Source organism: Galeopterus variegatus, unplaced genomic scaffold, assembly GCF_000696425.1.
Source record: "Galeopterus variegatus unplaced genomic scaffold, G_variegatus-3.0.2 Scaffold5256, whole genome shotgun sequence".
Classification (NCBI taxonomy): Eukaryota; Metazoa; Chordata; class Mammalia; order Dermoptera; family Cynocephalidae; genus Galeopterus; species Galeopterus variegatus.
The window spans coordinates 134,810-151,621 of NW_007731367.1; the positions used below are offsets into that span (position 1 = coordinate 134,810).

The following is a 16,812-nucleotide window of genomic DNA, read 5'->3' on the forward strand; positions in this document are numbered from 1 at the left end:
TCCAGGCCCTGCCCTGGGGAGCGAGGGGAGAGTTGAGACACCTCTCAGGAGGCCCCCTTCTGAGCCAAGGCTCTAGCAGCCCCCACCCCTCCCCAGCCTCGCAATCCCAGGCCCAGGGTTGCATCGCTGAGGCGTCTACCAAGGCGCACAATAGACTTGTCTCCAGAAAATCCACCCGCGGCTCCTCCTGAGCCTCAGTTTAAGCTTGGCTGAGATGGAGCCTCCACTTCCGCACCCACCTTCAGGCACATCGAATCTGAAGCCAGATGTGCCTCCAGGCCGGGGAGGCCAAGAGCCTAGGGCTGACTGGGAAGAGTCGTGCTCTCTGGGCCTTGCCTTGGCAGCTGGGCCATAAGAAGGGCATCCAGATTCTTTTTGAAGTTAATTCTCAGAACATCAGATACAGCCAGAGTCATAAATGTGAGAACACATTCCTCGGACTGGGACAAGTGTTTTTCCTTTACCCATGGCTCAGGATCAGTTCAGTTCTGCTACCTGGCACAGATAGCAAGGGGCAGAGACTGGAATTCCCTTGGCAGCAGGGTGCAGCTGGATCAGGAGGTGCCACTTGCCAGTTTGGGCCTGAAGCCCTCCCTCCAAGGAAATAGTTTAGGCTTCCTTTCCTGAGGGATGCAAAACTGGACTTGTAATCTCTATGCCCGCCCCACCGCAACATAACTGGCATAGACAATGCTAAAAACGTACTGTGGAATATGTCCTCCATTCTTTCCATGAGTATTTACTGAGAACCTGCATTTAGGCTTCCTTTCCTGAGGGATGCAAAACTGGACTTGTAATCTCTATGCCCGCCCCACCGCAACATAACTGGCATAGACAACGCTAAAAACGTACTGTGGAATATGTCCTCCATTCTTTCCATGAGTATTTACTGAGAACCTGCTGTGTGCCTGGCCCGGTGCTAGGGACACTTGGGAAAGTTTATTGATAACAGTAATTACTACCATTTTATTTTCAAAGAACTGAGCCAGATGCCATGCTTAAATTTTTTTAACATATGGGCCGGCCCCAACATATTATTATTGACGTACCATAAAATCACCATTTTAAAGTGTACAGTTGAGTAGTTTGTAGTATATTCACAAGGACCATGCATGATTTTAAATTCTCACAATAATTATAGGCGTGAGGTATTATTATCCACATTTAATGAATAAGGAAATTAGTGCCCAGAGAAGCTAAATAACTTGCCCATGATCATCCAGCTGAGAACTGGCAGAGTGAGGACTTGAACCCATGCAACTGAGACCAAAGACTGACTCTGAGCAAGAGGCTTGACTGCCTCTTAGGATGAGGACAGGATGATGGAAAGTGTTAAAAGCCATTCGTGCAATGAGAGAGCGATAATAGGGAGCCATTTCAGGTTGTTGAACAGATGAGTGGTGAGACTGAAGTTCTCCCAAGTAGCCTTATAAAGTGACTGTATTTGGAGTAACAGCCCCAGGGTCTCTTTCTAGAATGATGTAGGTACTTGTCTGTGTCACTCTGTTCCCTCTTAGTCAAGGTATTGCCACTGCTGGTTCTGTGGCAAACAAACAAATAAAAAAACTGCATTGGACACCTGCTTGTGCCAGGTGCTGTCCTAGGCTCAGAGAATAAAAAGACAAAAAGGACGTAGTTTCCATCCCAAAAGAGTTCCCAGGCTAGTGGGAGACCGAGGACATGCAGACAGATAAACCACAGTGCATTGTGAGGAGTGTTGTTGAGGAGGGTATAAAGGGCCCTGGGAGCAGAGAATAGTGACCAACAGCTCTGCTGCAGAGTGGGAACAAGGGAGGATCAGGAGAAACTGCAAAAAGGCGGTGATATTGACATGGACGTTGAGGATCCTGTCTCAGTTTGGTTTCCCCAGAAGCAGATCCTGAGACAAAGACTTGAATGTAAGTAGTTTATTTGGAAGGTTAAGGGATTGCTGAATGTGGAATGTGGAAGTGAGACAGGGAAAGAAAGGCAGCCAATAAAAGGTGCTTTATCAAGCCACTTATCACTGTGGGCAGCCAGGGCTCCTTCCCACTGAGGAACTTTGGGAGGCTGTTGAACACGCCTCTAACTTAGCTTGGCAGAGGGGTGAGGGGGCCGGGGCATGTATACACCAACTTCTGCCAGTCAATGGCTCAGTGGCTGAGGGCCGCTTCAGGAGGGTGTTAATTTCCTGGCATTTTGGGCCTGATCAGCAGTGAGTGGCAGTACAGGTTCCAGAAGCCAGAGAAAGCTGCAGGCAAAGAATTGCAGGTACTGGCAGCTGGATGTGGGGCTGGAGCACACTAAAGTGGTTGTGGTGAGGGGATGGAGTGGGGCACTGACAGGGCAGCAGCTATACAGATGATGAGCTTCTGCCTGGAGGACTAGGCTTAGCAGGCTTTCCTAGCAGGGGACCAGTTATGATTAAAGGCCAGAGATCTGTGACTAGGGACGCTAGTGTGGCTGGAGCACAGGGTGGGGGTTGGTGGAGGTAGAATGTGAGGCCTGGAAGTGAGGGGCCAAGATGCAAGGCCACGGCTGCCTCTGGGCACAGAGGCTTTTCAGAAGGGGACACTAAAGGAGGGGTGGTCTAACAGACACACTCCAACTGCACAGACAACCAGTGAGCCCCAGAACATAAAACTTGCTGATCAGGCTCAGGGAAAAATGCTCCGGTCCTTGCTCAACTGAACTGCTGATGGTTCAAAAGCAGCCCCACGGACATGGCCATTGGATGGGTTATTTCTCCTCTGAGAGATATGATAGTGCTGACTAACCGTGGTCACCTATGATGTCAGGCAAGCCAGCACATGCTGCAGACGTGCTGTCTGGGCCTGGCAGCAAGATTAGAACCAAGCATGGCCCCAGTCCACTGCCACGTAACTGCCGCTCGTCCCTCTGCTTAGGAACTGCAAGCACGAAATGGGCCATGCCCAGAAGATCTGGAATAATCAGCATCAGCGTTTTGCCTTTGCCATCCAAGACCACAAACATGCTCTCATTTGACCTAATCCGTGGTGTTAATGATGGCAGAGCAATTTTGAGAGGCAACTCACAGCATTGATAAGGAGAGGAAAAGCACCAAGGGCTTAGGAGGCACAGCTCCTCACAGAAAAGGCAGCTGCGGTCCCCCCTCCCCTCCCTAGGCACTTTGTGCAAATGCTGCCCTCCTATCTGCCCTGTTTGAGGCTGAAGATGGTAGGAGAAAAGGGACATAGAAGAGTGGAAGTGGAGTGTGCATGGCACAGGGAAGTGGGGGCTGCCCATACTGCACCTTAGAACAAACCAGAAAAAGGAATTCTTTACTCTGGGTAAATGCAACCTTGAGCCAGGTTGGGCAGAGTGTGGGCTAGACTTGAGCACCCACTTACCCCCTCAGCTGGGTGCAATAGATGCCCTGCACCACTGTATGTGGCAGACCCAAGGAGAGAAGGAAAGACAGAGGGCATGACGGGAACTTGAAACCACCATAGCTGTAAGAGGCAGGGGCGATGTAGTGTCTGATTCATCCATTAATAGAAATACTAGAAGGGGTTGGAGACCATCTAGGCTAAACCTCTTCTTTTAATGAAAAGCTTAGAGATGGGGAGTGATGGATTCAAGGTTGCCTGACTCTTCCCTTGACAAGAAAGTCCACTTAATAACAGCGAGGTCAGGTACCCAAGAGCAGTGAGGATGTGCCTCAGAAGATGTGGTGAGAAGCTCTGTTCTGTTGGGGTAGAGGAAGAGGCAAGATGCCAGCCATGGGACTCTCCAGTCCTGCAGCCCCTCATTCCTCCTGGAAGGGTGGCAGCCTCCACCATCACAATGACATCACATGCTGCCCTTCCCTTCTGCCTCTCCCCACATCACAGCGCCAGCTAGCTTAGTCCATGTTTCACCTGGGCAAAGGGAAGCCCCCAGGGTCTTCCTGCTGGCAGCCCCGCAGCCTTTCCTGCTCCTAGGATCCACCCTTCAGCCTGCCCTGGCATCTGTCTGCAGCCCGGTGGGCACTGGCTCCCTCTCTCACTTCTCTTGCCCTCCTTTTCCTTCCAGCCTCTCATGCTTTTCCAAGTGAGGGAGGCCTCCCTGCCCTTACTGTCTAGAGACTGGAACCTTCACAACAACCAGGGGATCCACCTAAAAGAGTGTCACTACTCTGCTTAAGGCCCTCCCCTGGCCCCCATCTCACTCTGCAGAAGGACTTATTGGGCTATGGGCTCTGCCCCTCACCTTCCCCATGAGCTCTCTGACTCCATCTCCTCTCCCCCTCACCGACTCCATTCGAGCCATGCTGGCCTCCTTACTGGCCCTGCAGGCTCCTGTCTCACAGCCTTTGTACCAGCCATTCCCTCAGCCTGGAGCACTCTCCCCCAGGTCTCTCAGATCCCTCTAGTCTCTGCCTTCCTCGTGGAGGCTCTCCTGGTCACACTACTTAACACAGTATCTTTCCCTCTCCCTCCTTTATTTTTCTTCATAGCATGAGCCTTGTCTGTTTCCCCCATTAGGATACAAGCTTTATGCAGGCAAGGACTTTGTCTTGTTCACTGTTGCATCCCTAGCCCCTAGCCTGGCATATAGTAGGTGTCCATTTGTCAAATGACTAAATTAAAAGCCCTCCCTTGCCCTTGGAAACATTGAATCTTTCATGAGGACCCTTGGTATCCACACCTCTCCCAGACAGGGCCTGGGTCTTCCCACCAGACCCATCTCATCTATCCTCCATCCAGCAAACATTTATTCAGCACCTATTGTGAATTCAGCTGTTGAATTGTTGTTTGACAACTACCAGATTGAGATTCTCTGTGGCCAGTACCACAGAGAAGGGAAAGGATTCTTGTATACTTATTTTATTTACTGAGAACCTGCCATGCAACAAGCATAGCAGTTAAGAATTTAACATTGTCACTCATTTAATCCTCACAATAACCCCATGATGCTATTGTGCCACTTAACAAACCTGTACTCCTCTGAGCCATGTTCTGTCTTAGTTCTTCACTAGAGATAGAGAGATGAGGGAGAGGCAGTCTCTTTAGAAGCTCAATCCAGAGCTGACCATGCTCCTTTTTTTTGTGGGGGCCTAGTGTGCAATGGCTGCAAACAGCAGCCTCCTTGGTAGTGTGCACAGCCTGTTGCATGCATGGGTTTCCAATGGATGTTCATGTCTCTGACCCAGTGCTGTCCCCAACCTAGGCTCCAGACAAGTATGCAGTGTGCTTTCAGAAAGCCACAGGGCACAGTAACCACGTTTCACATTGGTCAAGTTATCATGTCCATCCGCACCAAGACTCAGCACAAGCAACATGTCCCCTGGCCGCCAGAAGATCCACATCTCAAAGAAGTGGGGCTTTACCAAGTTTTATGCAGATGAATATGGAGACCTGGTGGCTGAGAAGCGGCTCATCCTGGATGGTCGAGGGGTTAAATACATCCCCAACCGTGGCCCCTTGGACAAGTGCCAGGCCCTGCACTCATGAGGGCTTCTGCTGTGCTGTGCACCCTCCTTACTCACATCCACTAATAAATCCTACTTGTGCAAAATAAATAAATAAATAAAAGATCTCAGTCCGGTGGAGTTAGAGCACTCATTTTGCGTTTATGTTCTGGGAAATCTGTAGGAGAAATAATGGGCACTATTTGCTCCATTTTTTTCAAATACCAAAACTAAGGTCTGAAGTAGTTCAGTAATTTGCCCAAGCTCACACAGGTAAAGTGGCAGAGACAGGACGCAAACCTGGAACTATGTGGGTCCAATGCCCCTCTGTATTTGCCGACACCATGCAGCTTCCTTCCAGTCCTCAGAGCAATGCCTCTGCTTCCGCGGCCTCACTCAGGGCTCTGTCCAGGAGCCTCAGTCTCTGCCAACATGGCCTAGGCCCTGGCACTCCACAAATCTGCAGGGCTTAGTCCAACACAGTGGGATCTGTGCTCAGGGCCTGACCTTTCCATTTTTTGCTATACCCAAGTGTAGACAGCACAGCCTGTTACCTCCTGTGAGCCCCTCCCCACCCAACACACACACACACACACACACACACACACACACACTTAATTCAATATTTAGTTTGGTGTTGTTAATTATGGGATTGGACTTCAAAGATAATCCAACTCACTTAGATTTTATAGATCTGGAAACTGAGGCCTACAGTGGGAAAGAAATTTGCCCTAGGTTATTTGCCAATAAGCTGCTATTAGAGACAAAAGTTAAGGCACTCTCACTAGAACCAGAGACTCCTGGATCTTTCTTCTTTCATCTCTGTGCCTTCAAGGAAGGATGGGTCGCTTTGACTTTCTATTGACTGAAAGCCCACATCTCTGGGCTTTCCACAGTAAAGGCCAAAGACCTTCCATCTTCCCACTCCCACTACCAAGCCTTCAAATCAACCAGAACCCGCCCTGTTGGTTGCTTCTGGGCCTTCCCACTCTGACCAGACCAAATCCTACCCATCTTTCAGATATCCTCTCTTCCAAGAAGCCAGCCTGGATTCTCTTAATCTGATCGAGTTTCTCCTTTCATGGTATATCAAAACGTTTCTCTAGGGCTGGCCCGTGGCTCACTTGGGAGAGTGTGGTACTGATAACACCAAGGCCACGGGTTCGGATCCCTATATAGGGATGGCCGGTTAGCTCACTTGGGTGAGCGTGGTGCTGACAACATCAAGTCAAGGATTAAGATCCCCTTACCGGTCATCTTTTTTTAAAAAAACGTTTCTCTTAGGGCCAGCCCGGTGGCGCACTGCGCTAGTGCGCCGCTTGGGAAGCGCGGAGGCGCTCCCGCCGAGGGTTCGGATCCCACATACAGACCGGTTCCCGCTCACTGGCTGAGCGAGGCGCGGGGGCAACACCGAGGGTTGCGATCCCGTTGCCGGACATGGAAAAAGACAAAAAAAAAAAAAACGTTTCTCTTAGGTAGAATTTTTTTTCTCCTTTCCCCCTTGGTGGGGGGGGTATGCCCCAAGGGCAGGGACTGGGCCTTCTTCCCTTGGTCCTCCACAGCCTCACCTTTCCCAGCCTCAGCCTGCCCCCCTTTCTTTTTGCTAGACTTAATTTCATTTGAACATATCACCCCCCAGCCAGCCAGTCTGCTCTTAGGCCTCCTGAACTCTCTCTCCACTCAATATAAGTCCATTTCCTCTTGTTTGAGCATCTTGGGAAATGAAGAATGAGTCTTCACATTTCTTCAGAAGCTTAAAAGCAAAGTAGATTCTTCCCTAAAGTCTCAGCCTCCCACCAACAGACTTGACGCCTTCCTGATTGTCATGCTCAGGCCAGGGCAAGGGATGCAACAGCCTCTAGACGGATTCTGTTCCTCGAACCCCCTCCCATTTCTCCCCTGCCCCAGTTGCCCTGAGAGTCTGCCTAGGCTGCAGGACTCTGTCCTTCCCTCCCTCAGGCTAATGGGTGCATGTGGGCTGTCATTTCACCGCAGCCCTTAAATTTCCTGTCACTGCTGCTCCTGGGCATCTCCCCTGGCTGTCCTGTACTGGGGCAGCCTGAGAAGCCACTGAGGGTAAAACACTCTTTTTTTTTCTAAGCTCTAAATTCATTTTCATGCCAAGCTGCCTGTATTCACCTGCTTGGCTACTGAAGGTAACTGAAACATGCACACGAGCCTGGCTTTGTGCAGAAGCTTAAGTCCCGGTGGCCCTGCCCCTAGAGCTCACCCATTGCATCTCCAGCAGCCTACATGATTTCTCCAGGTTTTCTGAGCTCTGGCCGCGCACTGGGAGAGGAACTCACCAGACACACCTCCTTCACTTCTGGCTAAGAACAGTTGCCCCGATTACGGGAAGTATTTTTTACCCAGTTCTCCGATAATTCTATCAGGAGCCTGGGCAAGGCTCAGGTGTCAGGCTTCAGGAGCTACTGCTGACAGCCCCTCAGAGGCTGCTGGCCGGCCTGGGGGCAGAGTGTCAGCTTCTCTCCATTCTCTCATCGTATCTCTGCTTCTCAAATTCCCCCAGCTTAAAAATGGAGATAACAATATGCCCATACCATCATCCCCTCCGGAGTTGGTACGGGATTCCAGTTAGATGAGGAAGTGCTGGGAGCCCCCTGGAAAAAAAATAACATCATAAAATCATAGCAGTTAGACCAGAGACTGGGCCTTTCATTCTACAGATAGAAAAACTAAGGCTTGGAGGGAGGTGGGAGCAAAGAATAGTAAGGGAACTGTCCCTATGAGAATTTATAGTGTAACAGAGGGAGAGCAGACCCCGAGCTTGAAGCTCAGCTCTGCCCAGGCCCAGCCAGTAGATGTGGAGCCTTCATGAATGCCATCGGCATTGTGATGCCTTGTTCATGGCTCTTGGGGGAGGATTAAATGGAATAATGTGTGCACCTGGCACCTCCTAAGCTCCCCAAACACAAGCTCCTTCCCTTCTCTTGTTTAATCTTAAACAGCATCACAAATGCTTCCAAAAAGGGAGGCACAAGGGAACATTTCCCTTCAGAGCAGAATGTTGCCAAAAAGACAATTTTGAACTTTGGATTCCCTTTCTTTTGGGGGCTTTTCTTATACAGTGAATGTGAAATGGCCATTTTCCCCGTCAGGGTAATGAGGAAGTAGAAATATTACATCTTCCTCCTCCCCTGCCCTGTACACAAGCTCTTGCTGTACAAGAGCTTCCTCACAGGTATGTGGGGCAGCAGCTCTTAATGGAGCTATGGTCAGATCCTCATGGACAGAAAAATGATTTCTATGAGATCAGCTGATTGGTGAGGCTAATACAGTGTGATCCAATAAACACACTGATTGGGGTCACTTGCACTCTCCCTCCTGCTGTGCCTCTGCAAGCCTGGTTCAGGCTCTGCTTGGAAGGAGCTTGGAGACAGCAGAGGCTGGGGCTTCCCAGCCAGCTTGGTCTGGGGATGCTCTAGGATGGAGCAGTCAGATTGGACATCTCAGCCTGCAAGGCAGAAGATTCAGCTTCTAACCCTGGCCTGCTACCAGATTATTCTTTTACTATGAAACTTCATCTTCCTCTTCTGTATGCCAAAGGTGAAAATAACAGGGAAAGAGCTGCACTTGGGATCATAAGTCAAGTTCAAGTCCTAGCCCTGCCTTTTACTAGCCATATGCAACCCGGGGCCCTTTATTCTATCCATTCATTTGCTCTGTACAAGACTTTGTGCTACTTGCCTTTGGTTCTGAGTTTACTCATCCAGAAATGGGCATAATAATGCTAACCTCAGAGGATGGTTTTGGGAATTTAAGAGAAAAATATATACAAGAGCGATCCACAGACTATGAAACACAGAAGGGGCAACAATAACTGTGTTCTCTTCTAAGGTTCCTTCTGGCTGACTTTCTCTGATTCTATGACAATATTTGCTGGAGCTGGGCATAAAAGAGGGGGGCCCCAAAATTACTTGTTGAATGAATGAATTCAACCATAAAGTGGAATATTAAGCAACCAAGAGGCAACTGGCTCTTCATAAGGCAGGCTATGGAACCAGGCCTTGGTCACAAAGGACTCATCCAGCCCAACCTTACCATGCATCAAGCGCTTCTCCTTCATCCAGCCCAGTAGATAGAAAAGAAGGCTGATCAGCCTGTGCCAACAGAGCACCTTCATAGGCTCATTCTGTGCCAGGCTGACATCGCAATTCTAGCCTCTCACAATCTGAGCAGTTGCTGGTTTTCCACATCCAAGGGGTGGCAGGCATGGCTTAGTAAAATCATGAAAGGCGTTGGCAGGTTTCTACCTTTTAAAGCTGCTGCAAGGCTAAACTGTACTCACAGTGGCCTCTAGTGGCAAACTTCCAAAATAGCATGCTAAATGGAAACTTGGAAGCTGAAGGAATTTTCTCAGAGTGACCTAGATTCAGAAACTTAGGGGCAAAAAGGGGCCTAGTTCAAACCTTTGATGAATGAGAACACTAAGTTCTAGAGGTAAAGTGACTCACCCAAGGTCACACAAAGGCCTCACATCCCACAAACCTTGTCCACAACTGATCACCTGTGGTTTCAGATGCAGTTAGGGATCTTGAATTACCCCTTTGGAAGAACAAACAGGAACCCAGTTTCTAAATCAGACCAAGTCATCCTTAGAGTGAGACCCTAACATGCTTTTCTCCCCTGCACTTTGCTTCTCTCTCATCTGTAAGGGTGTTGCTGGAAGATCCCCTATCCTAAACAGTAGCAACCCACTCCACAGACAAGGCTCTGAGGCCATAAAGTGCTTTGTAGGCAGTAAACTCCACCACTTTAACAAATGTGCTTTTCAATGCTTCCTCCTCCACACATTGCAAGAATATGGTGCCAAGAGGAGCCCCAGTGACGGCTCAGATTGGCTCAAGGATCTGGGGGTAGGAATCATTTGCCTTGTGCCAGGAAAGCTATTTTGACATATTCTGGAGACACAATCCCAAAATAAATCAAGCTGAGGAGTTCCAGAGGGCTTAGTGGAAAAGCTTTGCTGCCATACCAGTTTAAGCCTAGATTTGGAGATTTGGGGTACTGCTATTTCTGCAAATGGATATCAATCTTTCTGTGATGGAGAACTTTTTTTTATTTGATTCATTCAGCAATAACCTCAAAGCATTGCACAAGTGCTGAGAAGACTCACAGAGGGGAATAAGACAAAGTCTTTGCTCTCAGAGATCAGCTCAGCAGGAGGAAGAGGCTGTGCAAGGTCGTGCTACTGACACTTTCGGATGAAGAGGCAGGAGAGGTGTCTGGCAGCTTCAGGACCACCAGTAATAATAGCTGGCATATTCTAAGTGTTTTCTAAATGCCAGTTCCTGCTGTTAATACTTGTTCTAGCTCATTTAATCTTCACAATAGCCCCGGGAGGCTAGGACCATTACCCCCATTTTATAGCTGAGCAAACTAAAGCACAGAGCAATTAAGAAACTTGCTCAAGAGCACACTGGTGATAAGTGGTGGAGCTGGGATATGAATCCCAACAGTTTGGTCCCAGAGCCCTTTTCCTTCAATGTCATAATTGCTGATGCCATTTTCCCTTCACTTCCTGTGATGTCTACTGACAACACCATCTTACTCATTCTAGTGCCCACACAGGGGATATCAGTGCCGCACACCATCTGATGTCCACAGTGCACCGAAGTGGGAACAAAAGGACACTGGTTCATAAAGCTCAATCTTAGCAGTCAAAGCCAGGAGCCACTAACGCTTATCCTCTGCTTTGAATCTCTTCACTCTTCGAAGGCCACCGGGATGAAGCAGAGAACACTGGTCTAAGAGGCAGAAGATCAGGTTATGGTCCTCACTGCCCCTTGCTCCTAGGAAAATCCCTTTACTCAGTTTCATGTTGGACAAATGAATGTGACCTCTGGGACCTACCACTCAAAGTGTATTGTCTTGGACCAGCAGTCACCATCTCCTGGGAACTGGTTAGAAATACAGAATCTCTGGCTGAATGCTGAATGCTGAATGAGAAATGGCCTTCTAATAGATTCTCTTAGTGACTCCTATGCATGGTAAAGTGCGAGAAGCCCTGGGCTAGGGCCCTTGGGGGCCATACACTTAATAGTCTGGGTGCCAAACTTCTCTCAGCCATCCCAGGGGCACTTGTTTGAAGGCCTTTTTCACTGGCTTATCTGCTCCCAACATTAAGCCTTCTCCAAAAGGTCTAGAATCTCCTTTCCTTCCCACCAAAGCTTTATCTCTCCTGACCCTTGATTAGCCTCCAGCAGTCTCACACCTATCTTCATTAGTCTCCATCTAAGTTATAAACTGATCCTTGCCTTTCCTGATAAGTTAGCCTCACCTCAATCTATTTCAGATATGACTGAAATGAGCTATCTGTGCACTACTAGCACACCCCACTTTTATGAGACTTGTCCTAAAAGTACTTATACTGAGAGGGCATGAACACTCATACAACAGAAAAATTAAGCAGGATTCTTCTCAAACAAGCTCCCTTTACACAGAAACAGGAACTTCTACATCGCTGGCTAACTGGCAGAATTACCAGAAATTGTGAAACAATTCAAGTTGCACTCTTTGAGGTCACATCCTTTATCAAAACTGGCATATGCCCTCATGTGTGATCACTGCAGCATATATTTAGTGTACCTTTCCAGAAAAAGGGAACTGTGCTGTACTGCTCTCTTCCTAAGTATACACAGAACCTCTTTACTTCAAAGTAGTGATGGTATGTTTCTATCACCCCCTTGCCCCAGAGGAAGTGGGAATTTGCAGGATTATAATTCTGGGAGAGTAGTGGACAGGTGTTTTATTCCTTTCTCTTAGAGGCAGGTCCAATTTTGTTCACCCAGTCCAGGCTGAAAAAAAAATGTTTCTATTTTCCCAGAGTGTAGAACATGACTTTGTACACCAAAACCATCTCTGAGAAGTCACAAAGTCATTTACATAGTTTGTTGTTAGGTTTTGCTTTTTTGTTCTTGAGAAATAGGAGATGGAAAGATGGAGAAAGAGGCTGAAGGTGGGGGAGGCTTGGGGAGCAGAACCTTGTTTGGCCATTGCATAAAGTAAATCACCTTTTCCAAAATTTATAGAGTGATAAGAAACATTGGCGTTATAATTCCCTTTTCAAGGAGCTACCAGTTTAAGAAAGCAACCACAATACATACTGCCTATGGTCCCATAACAATGAGCAGGTGGTTCTCTTGCAAGTTTGAGGGCTGGTTCAGGTCTCTCAGCACACTGGCTTGGTTTACCTACAGGTAGTTCCCCTCACTCAAAACTGCTAATTGATATCACTTAACTTCTTTCTTTGGTTCTGCCTTTTTAAAGTCAGAACTGTTCCTGAGGGCTGGCCAGTTAGCTCAGTTGGTTGGCACAGTGTTGATAACACCAAGGTCAAGGGTTTGGATCCCCGTACTGGCCAGCTGCTCCCCTCTCAAAAGAACTGCTCTTGAATTGAAGTCCACTTGAGATTCATAAACCTAAAATGATGTGAAATCTTGAAGGTATGAGCTCTGCAATACTACGTGAGATGGTTGAGATTAAAATGGCTGTTAGAACCTCATGCAATATTTAAAATCAGACCACTGCAGTGATTTCAACCATCAATGGCATTTTATTTTGTAAGTTTCTATGTATTACACAGGTATCAACTTCCTTCCTCTAACCCCTCCCCCTCTTCCCAAAATTTAGAAAGATTAAAAAAAAACTTTATAAAAATCTCACTAATTTCTCTAAAGTCTTAGGTTAAAAAAACTTAAGTGGTGCTTCTCCTTTACGAGAATACAGCTTTTAAAGCAGAATTCGGTATGTCCTTGTGCTCACTACAGATTTCTACTCCCTCCTGGGAAAAAAAATGGTCAATGCTTCTGCTTCCTTTTAATAAATTCATTTCTCAATCATTACACATTATCATTCCCCACTTGACACCTTCTTAGAAACTTGATTGTTGGATGCATTTTTCATTTGGCAAAAATTCAATGTGGCTTTGCGTGGGATGTCTAAGTGTCAGAAACAGCGGTGTTGATGTTCTCTGGTTTTGAGAAGGAAAATTAGAGAGAGATGCATACATTCCCTGGAAGAACAAATGTAGGAGACTGAAATAGAGTGTGTATAGAGTTAAGAAGGCTGATAGACACCACTTGGTTTTGAATTCTGTTGCTGTCACCCAACCTGGACTGCAGAATAGGCCAAAATATAAATCTCCCCAGGAAGAAGTTTGGTTAGGCACTGTGAAATGACAGTCTTCATTTTGTTCTAAGTGTATCAGAGCTGACACACACAAGAAGGAGCAGTATGGGTCATGTGCAGTGAACAGTAGCCTGTGAATAAACATGCATAAGCATTTCTGCAAATGCTGTCAACCTAGGCACTGGGGGAGGAGCAAAGAAGCATACTATTCAAATATACTTCCATCTCTAATTCACCCAAGACCCCAGGCTTCCTTATTAGCTCCATGATTTACAAGGCCAAAATGAAGTTTAGAGTTATGTTGACCTAGAATGAAGTTCTAGGTCACCTGGAAGCTGGTTCATTGGGACCATCTCAGAAGACCTGGGTGTATCCAAGAGGGCAGCAAGTCTACCCAGAAGGGTATGCCTTAATGATCTTCACATCGTCTACCGGGCGGTCCTGGGAGTTTGTTTCCACCATTCCCACGCGATTCACCATTCCTATACCCTGGCACACCCGGCCAAAAATGGTGTGTTTGCCATCGAGCCACTGGGTAGGGGCAAGGGTCACAAAGAACTGGCTTCCATTGGTGTCTGGCCCTGCATTGGCCATTGCGAGAATTCCAGCCCCTGGTGGAAAAAAGGAAGAGAAGAGAGAGCATGAATAATCCCCGCAGCTCCAGTGTAGAGTTGCTACCCTTCCTAGGGATGAAAAGAAGCCAGGACTTTGTTCTGTCCTTTGTCACTAAGTGCCCAGACCCAGACAACCTCCCCCTCAGGGCAGGCTCCCTGCTCTTCACAAAGGCCATCACTGCAATGCCCTGATGACCTCATCTTTCCTGTCCTCGTCTGCTCCCTAGCCTCAACCGCTGATGATCCCTGCTATCTGCTGGACCATCTTCCTGACTCCCCTCAAAAAACCAAGCAAAGTCTCCTGTTTCTTTGGGGGAAGCTTTCGATACTCTAAAGTTTATGACATTCAACAAGTACACTGAATTGCTCAGGACTCTGTGAGAGGCGCCACTTTCTCTAATCTGCCAGGGCTCTTTGTGGCGCCATGGCTGGGCAGCTATCTGGCACCATGCCAGGGTGTCAGGCATTCACCTTGAATCACAGCCAAAAGAGCAAGCTTTTAAAATCCACTCCCCCTTCATACCCAGTCCAGCCAGATTACATACTTACCAGTGAATTTCAAGTCTGGATGAAGTTCATCTTCAAACTGTTTGCCATAGATGGAAGCGCCACCTCGACCTGCCCAATTAATAGACGAGACGTGAACCAGCCAGTCCCACATTCTACCTCACAGCAAAAGCAATGGCCCAGCATCAAAGAATTTTTCAGAATACAGCAAAGGAAAAGACAGTGAGTGCTCCTAGCCCCCTGCTAGGTATATTGTAACTATAGAATCAAGCACCAACACAGCATATTCAAATCACTGGTTTCATTCAGGTAAGACATTTCTTTTCAAAATAACACTGAGTGTTTATTCCTGCTTATTAAAGTAATACATGTTCACTGTCAAAAATGTAGAAAACATAGAACATTATGAAAAGAACATTAAAGTCCCCTGTAATCTATAAAAATCTACACACAATCACCATTCATAATCTGATGTGTTATGAGTTTTTTTGATTTTTAATATTTTTATGAGTATTTTAGATAGGAATTCTCCAAGCCCTAACCCTGTGCCCATCACAGACAATGCTAATCAATCAGCATTCTTCCTGGCTAAGCTGCACACAATCACCATTCATAATCTGATGTGTTATGAGTTTTTTTGATTTTTAATATTTTTATGAGTATTTTAGATAGGAATTCTCCGAGCCCTAACCCTGTGCCCATCACAGACAATGCTAATCAATCAGCATTCTTCCTGGCTAAGCTTAGATTTACCTCTGAATCTTTACCAACTCAGAACTCCAGGCAGCCATTATTAATGGATCAGAGATGGCACAAGAATTGAAACCTATTTGCCACCCTTAACCTAGGTGATGGGAAACAAAATTCATTTAAGTCAAAGCTATCCAGCTTAAGGAGAAACAGGGACAGTGGGTAAGTGGCAATGTGGCAGAAAGAAATAACATTACAGTAGGCAGAGTCCACTGAGGGAGAGGTAGTACATCACAAAGAGAAAATGAAGACACATGGGACTGGGAATGATTTGCTAGCAACATCACCACCAAATGTTATTTATATTAATATGGTGTGTTTGCCATTGAGCCACTGGGTAGGGGTGAGGGTCACAAAGAACTGGCTTCCATAAAAGCATGGTGCTGTGCTGGATACCCTAAGTTTAGGTAGGTTTTGTTCTTAGAGCAAAAGGGTATAAGTTAAATATGGCTTTCCCATAGGAAAACATGTCATAATAGGAAGCAACTTTCCCAAACAATATTAATCAATTATATAGTCAACAATACACTTTGTCGAACTACATTAGTCTTTCCAAGTTGACCATCCAATATGAAACCGCCTGGAACAAAGTGAACACTGAATTTATCAGCATAATTTGCTTAACTGACAGCTAGAAAACAGCCCAGGCTAGGGAGCTCACCTCTATCTACAGCCTGCTATAAAAGTAGCATGTAAAGCACCATGTCCACCTCAAGGCCCCAGGCATGGCTAAGGTGTTTCCATGGTAAAATCTTTTGCTTTACTTTTTAGACTGCTCCACCACAGGGAGCCTGTCACAGCTTCCATTTCTGGAAGAAAACACTGCTCTCATGCAAAGAGGAATGGGGTGAATCCTAACAGACTAAGGGAAACCTCTCACCTGGCTGAGGCTACCTATGCTTCTGGAAAATTAATGAAGTATACCAAACTATGTAAAAATTCATTTAAAAAGTTCCAACCTGCAGGCATACTTCCAAACAGCAATTATGTAACCAATATATTCCCTCTGACTTGATCTCTCCCTTTATTCTGCCTTTGGCAACCACCAGAGTTAAGTTAGAGTTCCTGCCTGGGGTTACTGGCAGGGCTGGGGCTGATCAGAGAAGAGGGAAAGGGCTGTGGGGCCAAACTGAGGCCAGGCATTGCGTGCAGGGCTTGAGTGAGCTAGCTGAGGACTCTGTTTGGTACTGTGCTATCTGCAGGCTGAGCCTTGAAAGTGTGATCCCTACAAGCAAACGGCTGCCAGAATAAAGCCTCCAGGCCTTTGCCCTCTTGGAACTGAAAACCATCATAGAAACATCACCAAAACAAGAAGAGGATTAAGGGACAGGCCAGTTAAGAGTCACAGACGAAGCGGGTGGTTTTAAGCAATCAGAAGGAGACAAGAAGAGTATGGAG

General features: G+C 47.0%; 1 protein-coding gene across 1 annotated transcript; it reads right to left on the reverse strand.

Moving 5' to 3' along the window:
- Nucleotides 1-12,945: 12,945 nt before the first annotated feature.
- On the reverse strand, nt 12,946-14,818 carry LOC103604585 (peptidyl-prolyl cis-trans isomerase-like 1). Its single transcript, XM_008589157.1, has 2 exons — nt 14,707-14,818; nt 12,946-14,154 (listed from the first exon to the last, which is right to left on the reverse strand). The coding sequence occupies exons 1-2, from the start codon at nt 14,816-14,818 to the stop codon at nt 13,934-13,936; spliced, it is 333 nt and encodes a 110-aa protein (XP_008587379.1). The 3' UTR covers nt 12,946-13,933.
- Nucleotides 14,819-16,812: the final 1,994 nt, after the last annotated feature.